The sequence below is a fragment of the Megalobrama amblycephala genome, linkage group LG23 (genome assembly GCF_018812025.1).
Source record: "Megalobrama amblycephala isolate DHTTF-2021 linkage group LG23, ASM1881202v1, whole genome shotgun sequence".
NCBI lineage: Eukaryota > Metazoa > Chordata > Actinopteri > Cypriniformes > Xenocyprididae > Megalobrama > Megalobrama amblycephala.
This window is the reverse complement of record NC_063066.1, coordinates 4,937,723-4,960,516: the sequence shown is the minus strand read 5'-3', so window position 1 is coordinate 4,960,516 and position 22,794 is coordinate 4,937,723. Positions and strand designations below refer to the sequence as shown.

Below are 22,794 nucleotides of genomic sequence, written 5' to 3'. Positions count from 1 at the left end.
GCACATCGCTTTGCTTCTGCAAACCCTTCTTAGCTCAGATGAAGCACACTGGCTTTAACTCTAACAAAAACAGCGCTCCGCAATCCATCCAAGTCCTCTCGCTGCGTCTGCTCTCCACACGAGTTTGCACAGAGTCTGAATTCCAGGTCTGCTGCAATCCAAAAGCTCCACATCTGACACTTAGACTAGGAGTGCATGAATCCCAGACACCAAACTGTGAAGTATTTACCTCTGAAGAAAGGCTAGAGAGAAATCATCATAGTTTACCCTGGCAGAAGTGCATCAGCTTTATAACCCCTATATGAGATGCCACCACGTCCTCCATACCCGCTGACTCCAGAAAATAAACACTTAGAGCTAAAGCCCACTTCACAACGTGAAAATGGATTCCCCCAAGCCTTTTTTTCCCCTCCTCTGGGCTTCATCCATTAAATCCATTTGGAAGCGGCACAAAAGGGGTATGCAGAGTGGCTTTTTGCTTTGTGCAAATTCACTTAAACAAACATGAATTCCCCAAAAATGTTTAATCCGTAGAAAAATACATTCATTTTACAATGGAGACGGAAGAAAATACTCCCAAACGACCCAAAAGAAGCTTTTACTGTTCCACACATCCCTATACGTCATTGTAATTCTAAGGAAATATAGAGAAAAATAATTCCTTGTGAACTCGGCATGATATTTCAAACATGTTGTAAATGAAATAAATGAAGCCAGTATTTGATGCCTAGTACATCACTTTCTTCCTTATGTTTTTGTCCATGACCTTAATTGTATCATTTGGCCTTATGCTTTATAAATCCAATTTAAAAAGAGAGAAATTCTTGTGGGTTTACTTTGGTAATTCTAAAGAAGGTAAAGGTAATAAAGGTTTTCTAGTCTAACATGTAGAACTAAAGCTTTAAAATAGGTCACTGTGGCGACCAGGGCGGGCGAGAGCCGTGAGGGAACGGCGCGAGCCTTGAGTCCCTCACGGAGGAGCTCCGGGAGCATAAAAGGAGGAGCGACTACAGTGAAGGACGAGAGAGGACCAGGCCTGGACTTTATTTTACGTTTTATTATGTTTGTGTGGCCGGCAGACGTCCGCGAGGGTCTGCCGGCATTACTTTCGTTTTGTTCTTTGTTTATTTTGAATTAAAGTTACGTTGAATGTTCGCCGGTTCCCGCCTCCTTCTTCCCATATTTACGAACTGTGTTACAGTCACCTAGTGCCATCTGCACTGCTGTTTTGATTGCTATACCCTTCATTGAAAAGAAAACATTAATGCATTTTTTTTATATATCTGTAACAATTATTTCTGAACAACAAGGAGAATCAGCTGTGTTGATAGCTTGACACATTCCTTCTTACATTCATGCATTTGTCCAACATAGTATTTTTATGGCTGCGATTCTGTTGTGACAATTCATTTTCAGAATATTCTTGTAAAGATGCAAATTCTCTGTCAAAAAGCATTGAGGTTTGCAAGCAGACAATAGAGCATTACAGTGATTTGCCACTTCTTCAGCTGTCTTTGTCCTGGAAGTATTTTTCTCATTCATTTTATCCATTTCAGTAAATTCTTCAGTAAAGAGTTTCAAATCAAACCAACCATCTCTGAGATGAATCACAACATTACTAATTTTGTGTTGAAGCAAGCGGTGAGAGTGTAAGGAGACTAACGTCATTTGCAATGCTTCATGGGATTGAGCGGTCAGTGATGAGATCTTTTGTCGTCATTTTCATTGGCGTAGTAACAGCGACTTCTTTGGTCATACTCAATTAAAGATTACATTCAGTTAAAGGGTTAGTTCACCCAAAAATGAAAATTCTGTCATTAATTACTCACCCTCATGTCGTTCCACACCCGTAAGACCTTTGTTCATCTTCGGGAACACAAATTAAGATTTTTTTAATGAAATATGTTTTTTATCCTCAATAGAAAGCAACAAAATGACCACATTCAAGGTCCAGAAAAGTAGTAAAAACAACAGTAGTTAAAATAGTCAACATGACCACAGTGTTAATGTTAATGTTAATGTTATGAAGCAACGAGAATACTTTTTGTGCGCAAAACAAAACAAAAATAACAACTTTATTCAACAAATTCGTCTCTCCACTGTCATTCTCATGCCCTATTTTCGTTGCAGCACTTCCAGGTTCTACTACTTTTCTGGACCTTGAATGTGGTAATTTTGTTGCTTTCTATTGAGGATAATCCTCTTGGATTTCATCAAAAATATGTTAATTTGTGTTCCGAAGATGAACAAAGGTCTTATGGGTTTGGAACAACATGAGAGCACTTAATGACAGAAATGTAATTTTTGGGTGAACTAACCCTTTAACCTCGGTGCACCACTACACAAGCTATTCTCTATGCTACACATCTGCAGTAATACTAATTTCAATGGGACTGATTTGAAAGTGTCACTGAATATCACTGACAACTCTAGGATTAGTCTACCATTTCAGTCCAGACAGGCTGGCTAGAGCAATATCTGTACTGACGTCAGTGGTTCTTCACGTTCACTGATGTATGAAAATGGCAGGAGCTCACCTTGGATGCCTGCAAATTGAGATCTCTGCTCTTCCATCTACCCAGTAGATTGGAGAACTGAGAAACATGGTTGCTATTATTAATCCCTCCATGAACTGAAATGAAATGACAGAAAATGACAAAAGACCTTCATATAATTACAGTTATTGGTGAAGAAGAATAAAGGATTGCCTAAACTTTTTAAGGACACATACGGATTGTAAACTCTCAAACCTATGCTATTTTATAAGATCTGCGTGAATCTTAATTTGTGTTGGGACACAAATAGAGTTGCAGACTGTCATGTATTAGGCAGGACATTGCGTTTTGTTTCTTCAACTGTGGACATTTGCATGATTTAGTTGTTGATTTTTTACTAAAACTAACAGATTTTCTTCTTCTTCTTCTCTGTGAAACTGTCTTGGAAACTTTACCATGCCCCTATTTATTTTAGCAGCTTTTCAGATACTTTACAGTAAAATATTCCATTATAAAAAAATGCAACTAATAAATGTTCATAATTTAAACAAAAATTAAATAAGCATAAATCATTATTAGATATTTTCAAATTATTTTTACCATCAGTTTTTCCTGAATAATATTGTTTTAAATTGCACTTGTTTACGAGAGAGGCAACAGTGTCAGTAAAGATCATGCTTGAGATGAATTATGAGACAAGATGTTTGAAGAAAATATTGAAAAATCAAGTTACATTTCAAGTATATTTTCATCCAATCAAGCTGTAATTTTGTCAAATTATGCAAAAAGTGATTTTTTTTTGTTTTTTTGTTGCATAAAAAGCTTGCTATTAATACAGCCTCAAAAATAAAAAAATTAAAATGTTCAGCGAGTTTTAAATTGTCCTCCACATTTAATTTATGCAACAATATATCTGAAATCACCAGTATTCCATTTCTTGTTACATATTTGGGTGGTAAAAAGTTAGCAATCCTAGACAGAGCGGAATGCAAATGATGACTGCAAACATTCTAAATTAATTTCAGCAAATTCCATGCTTGCTTTTACACTTTAGTGCAAATAATAAGTGGCTCAAATAACAGATCTCTCGCTCTCATGGACAGCCTCAGTTGGTTAACAGAATAGTAATATGAGTGTGTTCTCAGAGGAAATTTGTTGGCTGCATGGAGGAATGTGACACTCATTCATTCTCACATTTTGCAAGGTTATAATTTAGCCAGAGGACATCGGAAGAGCATTACGTTTTTTGGTACATTTTATCCGCTTTATTAATTTAAGATGCAAGACAATCAGCATGCTCATTTCAAATCAGCATTTCATTTTCTCTGCCTGCCTAAGGCAGTCATTGCAGCTTTGGAACAATCCCATTTGTCTGGGATTTAAACTTAGTTTATTACTAAGGCTTTTACTTTGGGGTCTGTTTGAGGAATATAATCTGTGAAAGCATTTACTTTAGTTTAGCGTATACATAAAGTGGATATAGATCAAAATAAGCTTGCCTTGAGTTAATGCAAAGTAAGTTTATCACAGCAAGGACACTCTTGTGTTCACCAACTGAACCGTAAAACTCCAAGACACAAAGTAACATGTTTTCTACTTCTGAAATGCTCTTCACTGGGCTTTTGAGGACAGAATGACAGTCCATCTTGAGTTAAAACCCACTGAGAAGACATGCTTTCAGAATGACTCTCTCCGCTGTGATGAATAATTCGTCAACTAGAGTCTTGTATCGAGTTTTTCTTCGCTCTGGATTTTGTCATGTTCATACAGTCCCTGCAGTCAGTGGCTGTTTCAGAGCCCATTCAGCTTCAATCTAAACAGCATTGTTGGGCATTTTAACATGCCAGTTATACTAAAAAATGCTGTCTAGGTAGGGTTTGAAAGATTCAAATTTGTTCAGTGACCGAAGTGGTAGCCTACTAGGCTTGAATGCTTCAAATGTGCCTATATAATGCACAAAAAAGGCTGTCAAGTTTGAACAATTCAAATATTGCCTTTGATGCCCTTGAATGCCATCTGTCGTACTGAAACACAGCCAGAGATTGTGTTTTTGATAAACTTGTGGCCTACAGTAGAGTGTGTGGTCGGTGACGGTGGTTTGCGCAAAGGAAACGCTACACAATACGGGAGTCCTTGGACTCTGCTCTCAGCCTCTGATACATGAAGGAATCCAGACGGGCGGTAATTGGTCGTAAAATACCAGGGGGTGTTAAGATCGTAAAACCATCCACTATTGAATTAGATATGGTGACTATATTGTTCTCAGAGAAATGACTTGATTTTGGCACAAGTCAGGGCTATTTACAGGCCTCTTTAGAAAGCAGTAAGACCTGTGAAATCACTGGCTAATTTACCTAGACTACATTCTGCATGTCTGATAAAAGTCTTTTAAAGGAGGGATTTGTGCATTATCAGGACTTTACTAGGAGGGTAAGTTGTTTTTAATCACAGGTTGGAAAAATTACCTTGTTCACTGAAAAGTTCAGCGTAGTGTCTGCAATGCCAGAGAGATCTGATTGCTGTAGCTGCTACTAGGCTGTTTATTGTTGGTGAAAAGCATTGTATTTAATTTCTATGAACATAATGGGCTTGCATTACCTTGCTGTTAGACGTTTTTTTTTATATTTTTTTATTATATGTGACCCGTGCTGGCAAAATGAGCCACAATGAGTACATTTTTAAAATTGAGTTATTGTTATTCTTACATTTTCTGTTTAAAAAACTTTCAAAATGATGTGTGCTTTGTTGGAATCAGACTTGAGCTAAACCTGTTTGAAGTCGGTAGAGTCAGCAAAGTCATTTTTAAGAAAAATCGAGTTAAAGTTTTCTGAAAGTTCCAAAAACAAAATCACCATATCTTAAAATTCCTGGTAATACCACCAACTTTGACACAAACCAAGTCAAAACATATATAATATATAACACACATATCTGTGTATAAGTGTATAGCGGGATCGTGCGCTGTCTGAGGCGTCTTTGTGTGTACGCTTCAGATCTGTCAGTCAGCGCGAGTAAGATTGCTTTGTTTACATCAGCATGAGATGTAAAAATCACATTTCATTGGTTCAGACTCATACCATCGAGAATTCACTATGAATATTCACAAAGTTGTAATGCTGCGCTTTAAAACGATACCAAACTTGTGCTGAGAGGAAGCGCTAAGAAAAGCAGAGAGCAGAGAAAAACAACATTTTTCATGGTCAAAGGAAAGGTACTCCTCTCAGAAAACATACAAACAAAGATACTTATAGATGTTTAATTGCTATTTGGAGCACTGGGATCACTAGACGAGGGCTTAATGATCAATTTCGACCAAAATTTACATTTTTTGCTGGTTTTGCCTGTATCTCGAAATTAGCCCGTACACATTCTGACTCATTTTGCTAGCGCGGGTCACATATATACAGGGTGCGATTTGTAGGGGGGGACGGGGGGGATTTCCCCCCTTCTGGTCTATTTATCCCTGCCTCTGCTGAATTATTTTTATCCCGGGGGGGGGGGATAAAAAAATATCCCTCCCGGGTGATGCTACTTCACAAACCACCAACAGAGCATATCAAATACCAAAAATAAAATCACCAAGTAAAACGCTGCATTTATATAGAACTGTCTCTTTACGACCACAACAAACGGGACACTTTTCAGACGCGCATTCCGACTTCGCCTCAGCGCCAGGCGCAAGTCAAACGAGCGCGGAAAAAGTAACGTTAGGTGACGACGAGGGAGTTTCAGTTGAACAACAGTGAACTGCAGTCAGATGAGATGATGTCAGACTATGTCTGTAAAACTCAGAAAAATGAACATGACTGTCCAATCAGCCGTTATACTGTGCTCGTGGCACTCAAGAATTGCATGCGCAAATGCGCCGCCGCGCTCCATGATTACTTTATTATAGCATAAATAAAGCGCAAAAGAAACTTTGAGCAATGACCGTCAGTGTTCTGTTGTAAGTTAAGTCATGAAATTACCAAACATGCGATTAAAGCTGCCTCAAAACTGTGCATGCATGTATTTGTTGACATGGTTTTAAAGCTATTGTTATCCAATTTGTTGGCCTTAAAACATTTTAAAAATGCACATATGTACACCAGGGAAATCTTAAATTTTCTCGGTGGAGCATGCCCCCGTACCCCCCTAGCAACTGAAACCCTGCGTATGGCCCGGCTTATATTCTATCTAATGAAATCTGAGGTAAATGTGCATTTCTCCAAATGTGCGCACTTTTGGACTTAAAGTTTGTATGTGTATGCACTGTGATCAAAAATAAATGGGACCAAACGCGATTGAATGTAAAGGTTTGTGTCTCGTTATTCTATTAATAACTACTGATTGATTTTGCATTTCTATCAGAAATGAAGAATTATTAGTGTCATTGTAGTGGTGCAAATATCTAAGCTATCTAATACTTCAAATCTCAAGGTTAAAATCAGAAGATTTTTTGTAAAAATGTTTCTGTAACAGCTGCCAAAAATAGTATATAGGTCCACTGTGGTTTTTAACACATTTAAAAAAAACAACTTTTCAAAACATCCCCCCTCTGTTTTTTTCACAAATTGCACCCTGCATATATATAATAAATCTCATTTTATTCATTACAATCTATTTATTTTAACATATATTAATGTTTCGTTTTTATTTGCATTTGCATTTTTATTTCCCATCAACATGAGTATCTCTCAGTTTAATACAGTTTTGGCCTGGAAATCTAGAGGAATTAATACACTTGAAGATATTTACATACATTTCTAAAATCCAGATTCGTGTTTCGATTCGTCCAGGTCAAATTTTCTGTGGCTGAGTCATCTTATGCTTCCCATCATAGCTTATGGAAGCCCTCCCAGAATACTGAATGCTGCATAATATATAAATATAATGATAAAATAAAAATGTTATGAGTTCATATTGAGATCTCTGACTTTGGTATGTTGATCTGAACACAAATTGTGAGATCTCTCCTGAAACTCGCTTAGGAGATTATTGGGGTCTATTTCTCATGAGAAAAAAAAATCTCTCTCAATTTTGCTCTGAATTTGATCACAATAGTGTCTAAAAGAAATAATATTTAAGATATTTGAGTAGTATCATTGCTGATTTTTGCTTTTCTTTTTTTCTACCATTAAAAGAACTAGTGGTCACTGCACTGTAATTGCTGCATGGAGTGGTTTAATGTGTCTCTTCTAAAGAGCAACAGCTTGCTGAGTGTTTTTTGAGTGCAGTTTAAGTTGTACCTGCTATTGTGGGAAATTCATCTCCCATCATTTATTTCCCGTTACAGCACTCACCACTATCGACTGACTTCAGTAAGAAATTACATAACAATTCCTGAACAGACATGTCCATATGTTTTAACAAAACATTTCATTCTTATTCAGCGCACACTATAAAAAATAAACAAGCTATTTACAGTAATTGACTTGTCTTGGCAACGTTTGAACGTTTTTCTTTAAAAGGACAATGGTGAACAAAGTGCGCAATGATTTCGTGGCTTATTACTGACATTCTGGCATTAAATTGTAAGCAATTAGTAACACATGACTCAGTTGCAAATCTGTTAGTTTTAGGGTGAAAATGAAAATATTCAGCTCTGACACTTTAAACTAAGCAATATAGAGCAGACCAACGACAAATGAATGGCCCTAAAACTATGATCCAGAGAATGGGCAGATGCAGGGGTTTAAAAGAGTAGATGCCCCAGATCATCATTAAACCCAAAATTTGCATTTAAATGAAATTTGAAATTCCTCAGAGCGTTACACAGCCTCGGGCATAACGATGAGACTCATTTGGAAAGGAGAACCTTTCTCTGCACTCATTTTTTCTATTCATTACTCGCATACTGGGAGAACCTCAGGTGCTGGAGACCCTCCTCACATCTGGGAGACGGTCTCTCCAGCATTTATTCAATCTCCCCACTAGAGAGGGCTGACTCAGCCAGGCCTGTTTTATTGAGATGGAGGAAAGTTTGAAACGCCATCTCAGTTTTCAGTGGGTGGCTGAGTCGACGCTTGAAATTCAAAAGATCCTTCAAATTTTGAGCCAGGAGATTGAGTTTACCTGGAGAGGAGTCATGCATCTGTGATCTATTCTACATGAAAGAATGTTTCGTTGCACTGATTAGTGTCTTAGGTGTAAAACATCTACAGTGTTACCATATTATATACTGCACACACACTGTTTAAAAGTTTGGGATCAATAAGATTTTTTAATATTTTTTAAAGATGCTCACCAAGGCTGCAGTCATTTGATAAAATTGTGAAATATTATTACAATTTAAAATATCTTTTTTCCATCTGAATATATTTTTAAGATGTAATTTATTCCTGTGATCAAAGCTGAATTTTCAGCATCATTACTCCAGGCTTCAGTGTCACATGATCCTTCAGAAATCATTCTAATATGATGATTTGGTGCATCAATGTTGAAAACAGTTTTTGCGGAAACTGTGATACATTTTTTTCCAGTATTCTTTGACATACGGTATGTATATATAGTCTGTGTGCATTGCTTTTAAAGATAAGCATTGGTGCACATTATTCCAAATAAGAATTCATAATCTGTTAGGACACTGTAATAACCTTCCTTTTAGACTGGCATCATGAAACCTTCATTCATTTCCCTATTACTAACACCTACTTTTCATGAACCTGTCAATTCCTGATGTATAAAATTAAGTCCTACATTTTTTTTTTCTTGTTGAATATCCTGTTTCACTTGAGGAATAAAATAGTAAAAAGGTTCTGTTTCATATTGACTGAATATCATCCAGCCATCTCTTGTGTGGAATAAAATATGATATATTCTGCATGTTATTCTGGCCAAGAACCATCAACATAGACCTGAATGGACCATCTAACCATTTAGGGGAGGTTAAATCTAACATCAAAACAAAAGTTGAATATGCAGGTGCTCTCAACGATATTGGTATTACAGCAAGTGTTTCTAAAAAGGGAATGTTCTTCCAAAAATGAACATCCTGTCTTTTTTTCTCTCTCTCTTATATCGTTACAAACCTATATGAGACCAATAACATTTGCATATATTCATACTTGTCACATACGAGACACTCAAGAACCAATGATGTTTGACGTCAAACCTGCTGTGACTCGTGACAAGCCCAGTTTGCGCATGCACAAATGAGATATGAGAGCTACAGCAGAAAGGATTCATTTTCCCTCACAAAGCTATCTTTTGGAATAGATAGAACAAGGCATGACAGAATTTTAATTTTCATTCCCCTAAAAAGATCCAACCAGTGCTCAGCCAATCAGATTAGAACTAGCATTTTTCACCAGCTTACAATATCTAAATGTGGCGTGGTCTGTGAGCATGTCTGAAACTGCAGTGTAACTTGAGATGGATAAAGGCAGAGAGAAGAAAAGTTTTACCACCACAATGATCCTCCATATCAGCACAGATATAACCATTGATCACTGCAAAAAGATGAAATGTTATTCTTTGTCCAATATCACTTAACAGCAGCAATGACACATCCACATCTTACATCCTGTACATGAATCATCTGCTTGTCCTTTGTGAAAGTTCTAATGCTATTTGAAGGTTGACATGAGGAATATTTTAATTAAACTGTACTGTGTGATGTATAAGTTTTTCTGATTTGAAGATTTGCTTCTAGAGGAGCGTAGAGTGTAAATACTGAGGAGCCTTTTTTCTTTTCCATTTTTAGATTAGAAAGCCCCTTGTGGGCCAAACACTTTCTGTAGCTTTCAGATTTCATAAGCATCCAGTTAATTGAATTCACTCTGATTTTAAAGGCCCACTGAAGTGCTTTAAAACACACAGCATTGTTCAGTGTGTTGACGCAATTTCCACTGAAACAAGAAGACAGGGCGGGACATATCAAACAGCTCCTTCCCTTTTTTAAAATAGCCAATAGCGTTTCGTTTTAAATCACAGACAGCTCGGCCAGAGCCATTGAGCTTGGTAAAGCCTCTCTAACCATTTCTCCTATAATCTGCTCCATATTGCTTCAAAAAAATATTTTTGGAACATGCCGACTCATGCATATGATCCGCTTTGTGCTCTCGTGTTTCTGGACCGGAGCAGACTGTGTGCACGCTCGTTCATTCGCAACTTCATTCGCCCCAATGGAAAGCGTATTTACAGTGTCTGAATCATCCCACTATGTGCCATTCACCATCTAGAAAATAGTAAACGTGTGAACAAGTGACCAATTTCAGCCGCAGCCTCAACGTCTATTTATAGTAAAGGGGGCGGGATGCTTCAGATTCTATAGAGCGTTTGATTGGTCAGAAAATCTGATGAGAAGCTGAAGTGCATGATGCCATCAAAATCATTGATCCATATTGGCCGGAAGTGAGAGACTGTAAGTTTTGAATGCTTATATTTTCTAAATGTGAATTTTGTCATTGTTTTAGAGCACATTAGCTTACAGGCCAAAAAGCTGATTTCATGGGGACTTTAAATGCTTTTGAAGTCACTTGCAAGCAAATAAAAATCAAAAGGTGCTTTGAGTTAGAACAAACCGTGTCTGTGTTTTATGATTTTGGCATATGTTTGGCATGTGTTGTGCTAAAATTAATGGCATTTGGCAGGTTGTTTCAGGTGCTGTTAGCTTTAGTCATTTCTTCTTGTCTGTATATGTTTATTAGATTATGTCAGAACTCATATCCTGTTTATGTGTGTAGCGGTCGATGTGTGGTCATTTAAACTTGACAGTGATGATTGCATTTCTTCTCTTAAATGGGTGTCATTCTGTCTGCCTACGCCAGGGATTTGTGTCAGTAAAGTACCTCATGTGGCTGTTTGTATGTTCAGGAGAATGTTAAACACAGACTGCGCACCAGCCGGGAAGATTGTGTCCTGTCTGAAGGTCTAACATCCATGTTGGTGGCCTCATGCTGGAATTCTCCTCTTGGGCAGAGCTAATGAGAATCCCACCAGTCCAGCACTTTCACTGTAAACCTTTACCAGACCCTCTCTCTCTCTCTCTCTCTGTGTGCTTAACATCGGCATGCTTCTCAACTGCAGAGCTGCTGTTATTGTGCCAGCATGGATTTATACGTCTGTGCATGTGCAGAACCCAGACACTTATTGCTGTTACAAATCTCTTTGCTTCAGATGTGAAAGAAAACAGGAGACAATTCATTTTACACGGAGCGCTCTCCAGCAGAATGAATCAAACCTCTCATAAGTGCCCTTGGAGCTTGAGTGAAGTCTTAAGAGCTTCTGACACTCATTCTTAACCTCGTAAATGTTAGATTAGGGGAAAAAAAAGAAAACTAGCTTTATTTATTGTATATTATTATTTATACCACCTGTTTTTTGAAACTAGATTATTTTGTTTACCCCATTGGCAGATTATTTTACTTGTTTTAAGCAAAAACTCACATAATTTTGACTTATTTTTTTCTGAAAACAAGACAATAATTTTTTACTAGTCTAGAAAATGCTTCTTGATTTAAGAATTGTTAGATATTTGAACTAGAAACAAGACAAAAACTCTAAGTAAGAAAAGCATTTTTTGCACTGTATTCAGCAAGTTTATCCATTGATGCTTTTTTGTCAATTAATAGGGACTGATGATATTGAATTAAAAAAAGGAATAGCTTTTTTTGATTTAACAACTAAAGGTTCACTGAAAATTTTACCTTCAGATCTTGCTCTCGATTTTTTTTTTTATATATATATATAATTTATGTACATTTTTTTGTTTTGTTTTATACTTTAGTAATCATGTCTAATTAATTGAAATCATAAAATTTATACAATTTTAACAACAATTTTATTAAAAGTTCAAGGCGAGACACTACAGGCTAAAATGCTGTTTTTTCAATTTTGAGATTGTGGGCTTTTTTGCTTTTAATAAAGTGTTTTTTCAGAAAACATCCAAAATCCACCTTTAAGCATTTATTTTTTGGCACTTTATCTATTTGTGTTTATAGATTTCAATTACAACACATATTTTTAAAGAGAGAACATTTGACTCTAAAATGTCAATAAAATGAAACACGAATTCTGAACTTGACTTCAGATTTCTGCAATTTATGCAAATTTGCACATTTTTAGTAAATAATGCCTCATTTGCACATTTAAACATAAGATTTTAGAAAACTTGTAATACACAAAATGTTTGCAATTCTTATTGTAATCAATCCACTGGGGAAGTATGGTGATAATTAATAGTTTTTTTTTTTACCTGCAGTGTCTCATCTTAACAAAAAATACATTTTAGTGTCCTATGAAATTTGTTTTATTTTTTCCCAAGCTCTGTGTTTACTTTTTTATTCTGTTTTAATTGTTTAATTAAATTAAAGTGCCTCTTATATGGTTTTTCCAAAATACTTTTCATGCAGTGTGTACTATAGCTGTTTGTGAATGTAATAGGGTTGCAAATTTTTAAAGATTAAAGTGCACGACAAATAAAGTTATTGTCTTATTCAAAAGAATCGATTATAAATATGTCCATTAAGGTGTTATGTAAGCCATACATTTATTGTTTGGCGCACTGGGGGTGAAATCAGAACAGACCTAAAGTTATTGTTAACTCACTAAATCTGTGTCCACGCCCCTGCAATCAGCAGTGTTTGTTACATGAGTATGTTAAACCAATAAAAGCTGAGGGTCTATGACCTCGCAGATACAATACATATAATACCAGCTCTGATTTCCAGGCCTGGAAAAGTTATGGAAATTTCAATAGTGGTTATAATTTTTCTTTTTGCTCTTGTGTTTTTGAGTGCATTCTTTATAATTTTTTTACATCCTTATCTACTACAGCTGCGTAAATCATGGATAAGTTTGGTCAAAAGGTTTGGGGTTTATATTGAGATCCTTTTTTTTCTTTACTAGCATGTTCCTTGTTTTCACATAAACTGGCTGCTGAGCTCATATGTCGTTTTACCCTCCTCTGTGACACATGACATTCAACAACAGTTGTAAATTTTTCCTGCCACGTTACAGTCGGTCTCTCACAGTGTTCCCGGGGTTAATAGATAACACACATCATCCACTGATATGCTGTATTTCCCTTCCTTTTAAATTTAGGCTGACCCACTTTCATTGTGCAGCTATTTTTTGTCATCTGTACAAAGAAAGCACAACAGCAAATCATCACAACAGCCTGCATAAAATAAACTGATGGGTTATGAGTTAAAATAGATGCTGTGTCCTGACCGCTCCATCACGTAACCTTTGTTTCTCCTCGTTTCACAGGGCCGCTCCGCATCTACGGGTACATGAATCTGAGTTCCACCGGCCAGATGCCTGAGATGGAAGAAGTAGATACCAATGAGAGGTTAGAGCACCACCACCGTTATCTGTTTTTTTCCTTTAACTATTTTAGCTGACCTTGAGTACCAAGATGGCTTATAAATAGACTTGGTTCATGCATTAATCAATGAAAGTGTTTTAACCCCGCCTGAGGCCTTTTGCATGAATTCACTCGCTTGTCTCAACATTGACATACTATCATATGTTCACCTCAGTGACCTCCTTGTTTGAAATGTCATTGCTGTAAATGCACTGGTTCCTTCAGACATTACAGGAATATAATGTCTATGGGACTTCTGGGGAAGCTACTTCGGTATCAGGGGGACTTCAAGGTCTCCAGAGGTTGTGGGTCTGTTTGCTCAGCAGGACAGAGGAAATATGGTCTTTCTATGTTGGTATTAGCTTTCTCCCTTCCGGGTATATACTTACACACCTTAAGTATCCTGTAACATCACAGGAGTCTCAAGCCACTAAACAACACAGTAATGACACTTATTAATAGCACTGAGTGTGTGTTCTTCATAGCTCGGCATCCAGTGGTATTCGTGTTGTTGTCAGGTCCGCTGCTGTCAGTGAGATGTTACGGTGCTGTTATGTTGCTGTTTATGCTCAAAGTGCTGACTACAGGTGTTCTGATTAGCAATATTTTGTAATCGGCTGATTTTTATTGACTTTTGACCAACAAATGTATAAAAGAGATGCAATGATAATAGATTTCTCTACAGATACAAAAAGCCGATATATATAATGTTGAGTCACTTCATTGAAGCTTATTGTATTATGTAGAGTATTATAGTATTATGAGGGAGAGATTGATTAAACGAGTGTATTACCTGCATATGATGTAGCATTCATTCTTCAGGTCGATGTCCATAATTTGAATGGCTGTTGAGGAAAACTATGTGTTTGTCTTTGTCCTTTTAAATTTTAAGGGGATTTCCCACAGCACTAAAACAACTTCCTTGTTCTGATTCACTCATGAAGACAGTATTTGCACCCATCTAATGTGACTTTCATTGAAGTCCACTGCATATCACAACCACTAATGGACAATTTCTCAGTACCAAATACAGCGTATTATTTATATCAAATAATATTTATTGATTAAATTAACAATAGCCATTATAAACAATAGACAATAGGAAATAAACACAAGCAAACAATTCAGTCAAATGTACAAAAGCAATGCTCTAGTACAGCATTTAAAGGATTAGTCCACTTTCAAATAAACTTTTCCTGATAATTTACTCACCCCCATGTCATCCAAGATGTTCATGTCTTTCTTTCTTCAGCCGAAATTAAGGTTTTTGATGAAAACATTCCAGGATTATTCTCCTTATAGTGGACTTCAATAGCCTCCAGACGGTTGAAGGTCAAAATTACAGTTTCAGTGCATGTTATTGTTTCATTGTTTCAGTTTCATTTTTTTCGAAAATGACTGATCGTTTCGCTAGATAAGACTCTTATTCCTCGTCTGGTATCATTTAAAGCTCTTTGAAGCGGCATTGAAACTGTAATTTTGACCTTCAACCGTCTGGAGGCCATTGAAGTCCACTATAAGGAGAATAATCCTGGAATGTTTTCATCAAAAACCTTTTTTCGACTGAAGAAAGAAGGACATTAACATCTTGGGTGACATGGGGGTGAGTAAATTATCAGGAAAAGTTCATTTGAAAGTGGACTAATCCTTTAAGTTAAAAATGCATAAGTTATGAAACTTAATTTTCCCCTTAACCCAAATCGTTTTGATCTGGAACAAGTAATAGATTAAAAAGACCAAAGATTGCCCTTTTGATATACCCCAAATTAATTATATCTCATGTTTAACCACTACCTAGATAAGAGCCAGCAGCAAATTCCCAAATGACTGGCCAAGATGAAGCTGTTCTCTGCGGGTACTTGAGCACTGAACGGCCGCTGATGGCCTGGAGCTCACATCTGGGAAAACGTCTAAACAAATAGTAAAATAGGTACTATGAGTCACATATTTAAGGTCTAAATAACTACATTCCCCCCTTTTTAAAATTGCGTTTCGTGACACAAGAACAGTAGTCTTTTTTAAAAATATGGTAGATTTGACATGACAGTCGCCACAAGCGGAATGATACTATCGGTGAAACAGTTCCAGTGCTGATACTAGGGGAATATCGCACAGCTCTCAGCCAATCAGATTTGAGAACCAGAAAGTACTGTTGTATATATATTTATAGTACAAACCCGATTCCAAAAAAGTTGGGACATTGTACAAATTCTGAATAAAAACAGGATGCAATGATGTGGAAGTTTCAAATGTCAATATTTTATTCAGAATACAACATAGATGACATATCAAATGTTTAAACTGAGAAAATGTATCATTTTAAGGGAAAAATAAGTTACATTTCATGGCATCAACACATCTCAAAAAAGTTGGGACAAGGCCATGTTTACCACTGTGTGGCATCCCCTCTTCTTTTTATAACAGTCTGCAAACGTCTGGGGACTGAGGAGACAAGTTGCTCAAGTTTAGGAATAGGAATGTTGTCCCATTCTTGTCTAATACAGGCTTCTAGTTGCTCAACTGTCTTAGGTCTTCTTTGTCGCATCTTCCTCTTTATGATGCGCCAAATGTTTTCTATGGGTGAAAGATCTGGACTGCAGGCTGGCCATTTCAGTACCCGGATCCTTCTTCTACGCAGCCATGATGTTGTAATTGATGCAGTATGTGGTCTGGCATTGTCATGTTGGAAAATGCAAGGTCTTCCCTGAAAGAGACGACGTCTGGATGGGAGCATATGTTGTTCTAGAACTTGGACATACCTTTCAGCATTGATGGTGCCTTTCCAGATGTGTAAGCTGCCCATGCCACACGCACTCATGCAACCCCATACCATCAGAGATGCAGGCTTCTGAACTGAGCGCTGATAACAACTTGGGTTTTCCTTGTCCTCTTTAGTCCGGATGACATGGCGTCCCAGTTTTCCAAAAAGAACTTCAAATTTTGATTCGTCTGACCACAGAACAGTTTTCCACTTTACCACAGTCCATTTTAAATGAGCCTTGGCCCAGAGAAAACGCCTGCGCTTCTGGATCATGTTTAGATATGGCTTCTTTTTTGACCTATAGAGTTTTAGCCGGCAACGGCGAATGGCACGGTGGATTGTGTTCACCGACAATGTTTTCTGGAAGTATTCCTGAGCCCATGTTGTGATTTCCATTACAGTAGCATTCCTGTATGTGACGCAGTGCCGTCTAAGGGCCCGAAGATCACGGGCATCCAGTATGGTTTTCCGGCCTTGACCCTTACGCACAGAGATTGTTCCAGATTCTCTGAATCTTTGGATGATATTTCGCACTGTAGATGATGATAACTTCAAACTCTTTGCAATTTTTCTCTGAGAAACTCCTTTCTGATATTGCTCCATTATTTTTCACTCTTTTTATACCCAATCATGTTGCCAATTGACCTAATAAGTTGCAAATTGGTCCTCCAGCTGTTCCTTATATGTACATTTAACTTTTCCGGCCTCTTATTGCTACCTGTCCCAACTTTTTTGGAATGTGTAGCTTTCATGAAATCCAAAATGAGCCAACATTTGGCATGACATTTCAAAATGTCTCACTTTCAACATTTGATATGTTATCTATATTCTATTGTGAATAAAATATAAGTTTATGAGATTTGTAAATTATTGCATTCCTTTTTTATTCACAATTTGTACAATGTCCCAACTTTTTTGGAATCAGGTTTGTATTTTGTTAGTTTTTTTTCCCATAGTGTCAACTCCACTATTTCGTAGTGTCAACTCAAATTCCACTACTGAATGTGAAATATGAAAAAAAAAGGAGATTCATTCAGGTATAATGTCATTCTTACAATACAAATGAAAGTATGGTAAAGCTAGACAGCTCCGGCAGCGATCCAAGCCTCGGTGAGTCTCGAGTTCTAGCATGTCTAACAAAGGTGTCAAATCCCCCATTGAGGAAAACACAACACTGCAGTCTGAGTGTGTGATTATTACTGCACTCGCGGTGTCACACTTCATCGTGGAGGATGCATTGTCTCTCCAAACATTTTCATTCATACCGGCAAACATCGCTGATACCACCCTGTGCTCTATATCACAACAAACCACATGGCAAATATCCCCCTCCTTTCAGTTGCTTATCTGCAGAATGTCCTTCTCTCTGGGGAAGGCCGAACTCCTTATCCCTTTGTCAATGTGTATGGCTTTCTGTATGTGTATGGCTTTCACCACTCTTCTTGAAGAATCTCTCCAGAGTGTCTTGAAAGTGACTGCGGTTTATGCTGAAGAAGACAGCAGCTGGTATTCCGGGTCTGTGGCATGCTTAGATGAGGAATTCTTTGATGTAGTGTTTTGAGACTATCATCGTGGGGTAATGTTAATCAGAGCAGGCATAAATTTAGAAAGAATGATGGTACCACTGCAGAATTAAATTTAAAGATCATAATTTTATCATTAGAGCCTGTCCTCTGTGTTATCATGAGAGGAAGATTCCAGCATGTAGGAAGATTCAGCTGAATCTATGTTAATGAATGTTTTAGCATAGCTGGGGCACTTTTTATTTCCTATGGGGTTGATTATGAGTAAAACAAACATTTTTTTTTCTTTTTTTTTTCATTTTTCTTTTTATGGATTTTCTAAAAGACCACACAGCCCAAAGTGCCTATAGAAGAGACACCTTAATGCGAACATTAAAGGGTTAGTTCACCCAAAAATGACATTTCTGACCTTCATTCATCTTCGGAACACAAATTAAGATGTTATGAGGCGATAAGAATACTTTTTGTGTGCATAAACAAAACAAAAATAACGACTTTATTCAACAATATCTTCCGTTCTGATGTCGAACCTGGAAGCGCTGAACATAAACAGCGTAATCTGTTCTCTGCGGGTACTTGAGCACTGAACGGCCGCTGATGGCCTGGAGCTCACATCTGGGAAAGCGTCTAAACAAATAGTAAAATAGGTACTATGAGTCACATATTTAAGGTCTAAATAACTACATTCCCCCTTTTAAAATTGCATTTCGTGACACAAGAACAGTAGTCTTTTTAAAAAATATGGTGGATTTGACATGACAGTCGCCACAAGCGGAGTGATACTAACGGTGAAACAGTTCCAGTGCTGATACTAGGGGAATATCGCACAGCTCTCAGCCAATCAGATTTGAGAACCAGAAAGTACTGTTGTATATATATTTATTGTATTTTGTTGGAACCTGGAAGCGCTGAACATAAACAGCGCAGCAGAAAGACGGGAGAGAAGATATTGTTGAATAAAGTAGTTATTTTTGTATTGTTTCTGCGCACAGAAAGTATTCTCGTCCCTTCATAACATAAAGGTTGAACCACTGTAGTCACGTTGACTATTGTAACAATGTCTTTACTACTTTTCTGGACTTTTCTGGACTACTTTTCTTGAATTACGTGGCTTTCTATGGGAGATTAAAAAAAACTCTCGGATTTCATCAAAAATATCTTAATTTGTGTTCTGAAGATGAACGAAGGTCACCCACGACATGAGGGTGAGTAATTAATGACAGAAATTTCAGTTTTGGGTGAACTAACCCTTTAAAAAGAGAAAAAAAGTACACAGACAGAAAGATGCTCTTACTTCTTTTCTGTACTTGTACATGTTCAGACATGCTATTTTAGAGATGCCACTGCCTTTTGATCTCCACAACTCACCCTGCAAATTACCCCGCTGTTGTGAACTTTACTACTGAACCGTCCTGTGAAATGCTGCTATGACAGGGGCAAGGGGTCTTTGATATAGATGACCTGACTCTCTTTTAATGAAATGCAGTCGAGAGAAGTCATGCGCGATTAATGCCCTCTGTGTGAAATAGCAGGTAAAGCCTCATTGCATACAATTCAATTTCATTTTGTTACATAACTATAGCCCTGCTTTATATACGATCTCTGTAACTAAAGGTGTGCGGTCTCTTGTGTGTTACGTACATTTCTGTGTCAGCCAAGGCAGAAAGGCCAGAAACCGGGCACCTCGGTGTGAGCTGGCACTTTTCCAGCAGCTCAGAGCAGTCAGAGCGAGGCCTCAAGGGACAGGGAAATCCAGCGCTGCTAAAAACGGGAGCCCTGCTTTCTTGGATTATCTACTGGATCTGCTCGGCCGCAATAAATCTACCCGGGCACGTAGTCCACCTCACCCTGGAGATTTTCAGCTGTAATAATGATAACATGGTCAGAAACAAACAGCAAACAGCTTTTTCTGGAAGAATGATTTAGTTTAGTTGGTCAAAAGATAAGTTGTTTGAACACTTTATAGTCTTAAGCAACATGTTGATTAATGGAGGCCTCTCTATTAAAATGGTAGCTTGTGTTTTTGTGTGTTGTTTGGCGCTGCAAAAATCACTCCCACAATGCAAGGGCGTTTTGGGTGCTTTCCAGGGCTTTGCTAAGTGTTTTCTAAAGTGTTTTTGGTTCAGGTCTATCCTTTAATGTACTGTAAATCTATAGGAGCTTGTTCAAATTACTACTGTGAACTCATTTAATCGCAAATCATTCCCAGCCTCATGCATTTTTCTCCTTTGGGCTGACAAATGAAACAAACTATATGCCTTGTCTAAAAAAGTTTTTATGAAGTAAGTGAAAGTATGTGGTTTATTCTTGGTCACAGTCATATCTGGTGGGAAACTTTTGAGTCAAAAAATGCCCGGTAGAATATTACAAACAATAAAGTAATTTCTTCTCTCTATATATATTTTTTTGCATTCTTTTTACTAGCATTTTTGATACATTGTAACAATACTTTAAAATATTTTTTACAGTTTAATGAGATATAATCAGTTACTTGTTCCCACGGGTCACAATTGTGACCACTTACATGGAAAACTGTCCTGTGAGCAAGATTTATTAAGCACCAGAGATATTATTAATAAATTAATAATAGACTGTTTAAACATTGTACTTTTACAGTGGATGTTGTATATGTTTTATGACAGGTTTGGCATACTTCTTTTTTTCCAGCATATCTGCTGTGGAGAAACAGAAAACAGATTTATAAACATGACTTAGGTTTAACTTATCTCTAAATGGATGTTACGTGCAACACAGGCAACACTGAGTGCCGTTTTACTCAGCATGACAAGAAAAATGGCCTAACATGTCTTTTGCAGTACATAAATCTATAGGCTACCATACACATACGTCCATTTACTTTCTCAAATGAGTCTAACACATGTCAAAATAGCGAGAAAATCTGAGCTTTGACATGTTTTCAAACATCTCATCAAGGGTAAAGTTTTCTGACAGCCCCCCAAATACATTCAATGTTGACGACATGACATCTGAAAATGCCTGTAAATTACCCAGAAATATGAAGCTTTCAACCCCTAAATGATCCGCATTTGAGTCCATGCCAGTCATCCTTTGGAGATCCACACGCGTCACATTCATCCCAAAAGACTCTTTTGTCCTCAAGGATGGAAGAGTCACATGTGCCCTTAGAAAAAGCATGCTTGACACATAGTCCAACCCAGGTGCAAGTTATTAACAGATTTCCCATTTAATTACTGTCAATCCGCAGAACAGGATGAAAAAAAAAAAAGTTGATTTATAATAGTCAGGAAACGCATTTCCCAATGCACGCCTATCGGATGAGATCGAAGCGGTTCAGTTCCATTGAGATGTCGTATTCATTCAGGGATGCAAAGTGTTCATCTGCAAATGGAATTGGGGAAATTATATCACATCTTGGAAGTATGGAAACTAAGCCTTGTATTTGCACTTCTAAAAGTGTGCTTCTTGTCTCTTGTGAATTTTCTCATTCACCTGAAATACTCTGCATGAGGAATTCAGTGAGTGAAACTAGGCTGATGTATATCATGTGATCAACAGCCTTGAAGGGACTGATTTTATACTCTTTAAAACACTTTGATTTATTATATTATAACATGCATTATATAGAATCTATACTGATTTACTGTACGGCAAGAGTATTTCAATCTGCCCTCCCTCCCAGTGCTGAAGGTCGTGTAGATTGTGCGTGTGGCCTTTTATATGATTCTGTTTGCTGTAGCCGAATGAGGTCTGATACTCACTGACCTATGGAGAATATCTAATGCACAGTCACCATTGAAGCTGCACAAGTCTTGGACAATTTGTTCAGCATGGTCACTGCTGATTTCTCTCATTATTCTGCAGGGTGTCTGCTCACTTACTGGTCTTGGAAAGCAAAGGCACATTTGTCAAAAAAAAAAAAAAAAAAAAAGAATAAGCAAAGCCCAGGGCTGATTTATTGGGGCACCATGTCTGAATAAATTGCAAGATGTTTTCCAAAGTTTGCATTGGGCAAAGTGTGCATGGTGAAAGAACATTTCCCTGGCTTTCTGAGTTGGGAACATGACAATGAGAGAATCATGGTGGAAGAATGTGATTTGGTATGGGCCATATTTTTGTTTACTTTTTCAGTGTTAAAGGGATTCTTCTCCCAAAAATTAAAATTATCCCATGATTTACTCACCCTCAAGCCATCCTAGGTGTATGCCTATCTTCTTTCTGATGAACACAATCTGCGATATATTTAAAAATATCCTGGCTCTTCCAAGCTTTGTAATGGTACTGAATAGGGGCCCAGACTTTGAAGCGCCAAAAAAATGCATCCATCCATCATAAAAGTTTTCCACACAGCTCCAGGGGGATAATAAAGGCCTTCTGAAGCAAAGCGATGGGTTTTTGTAAGAAAAATATCCCAATTTAAAACTTTATAACTTAAAATAACTAGCTTAGAACATTTGACTTTAAAAATTCTGGTTTTAGATTTCTAATTCATGACCAGGTTTTGTTTTGCTCTATCCTCTGTGTTTACGCATTCGTCATTACATCATGCATCGGGTCAGAGATCACAAATTCACTGCAAATCGATGCTTACGGTCATCTGCCGGAAGCAAGTTATTATATTTAATAATAATAATTATAATAACTACCCCCCCCATTCATTTCCTTGATAGGGAAATTCATTTTTAACGATAACTTGTAAACCTTAAAAGTATGGATGTCCTCTGAGCTATGATGTTGTTAATCAAT

The 22,794-nt window shown here is 37.3% G+C and overlaps 1 protein-coding gene across 5 annotated transcripts in view; it reads left to right on the top strand.

Moving 5' to 3' along the window:
- The window catches only part of LOC125258749 (5-hydroxytryptamine receptor 4-like), a 209,375-nt gene that overhangs the window by 67,671 nt on the left and 118,910 nt on the right, over positions 1-22,794 (top strand). For all 5 annotated transcript variants that reach the window (XM_048175761.1, XM_048175760.1, XM_048175763.1 and 2 more), the window contains exon 2: positions 13,689-13,770. In XM_048175761.1, coding sequence (XP_048031718.1) covers positions 13,689-13,770 — 82 coding nt within the window. The remainder of the gene's footprint in view (positions 1-13,688; positions 13,771-22,794) is intronic.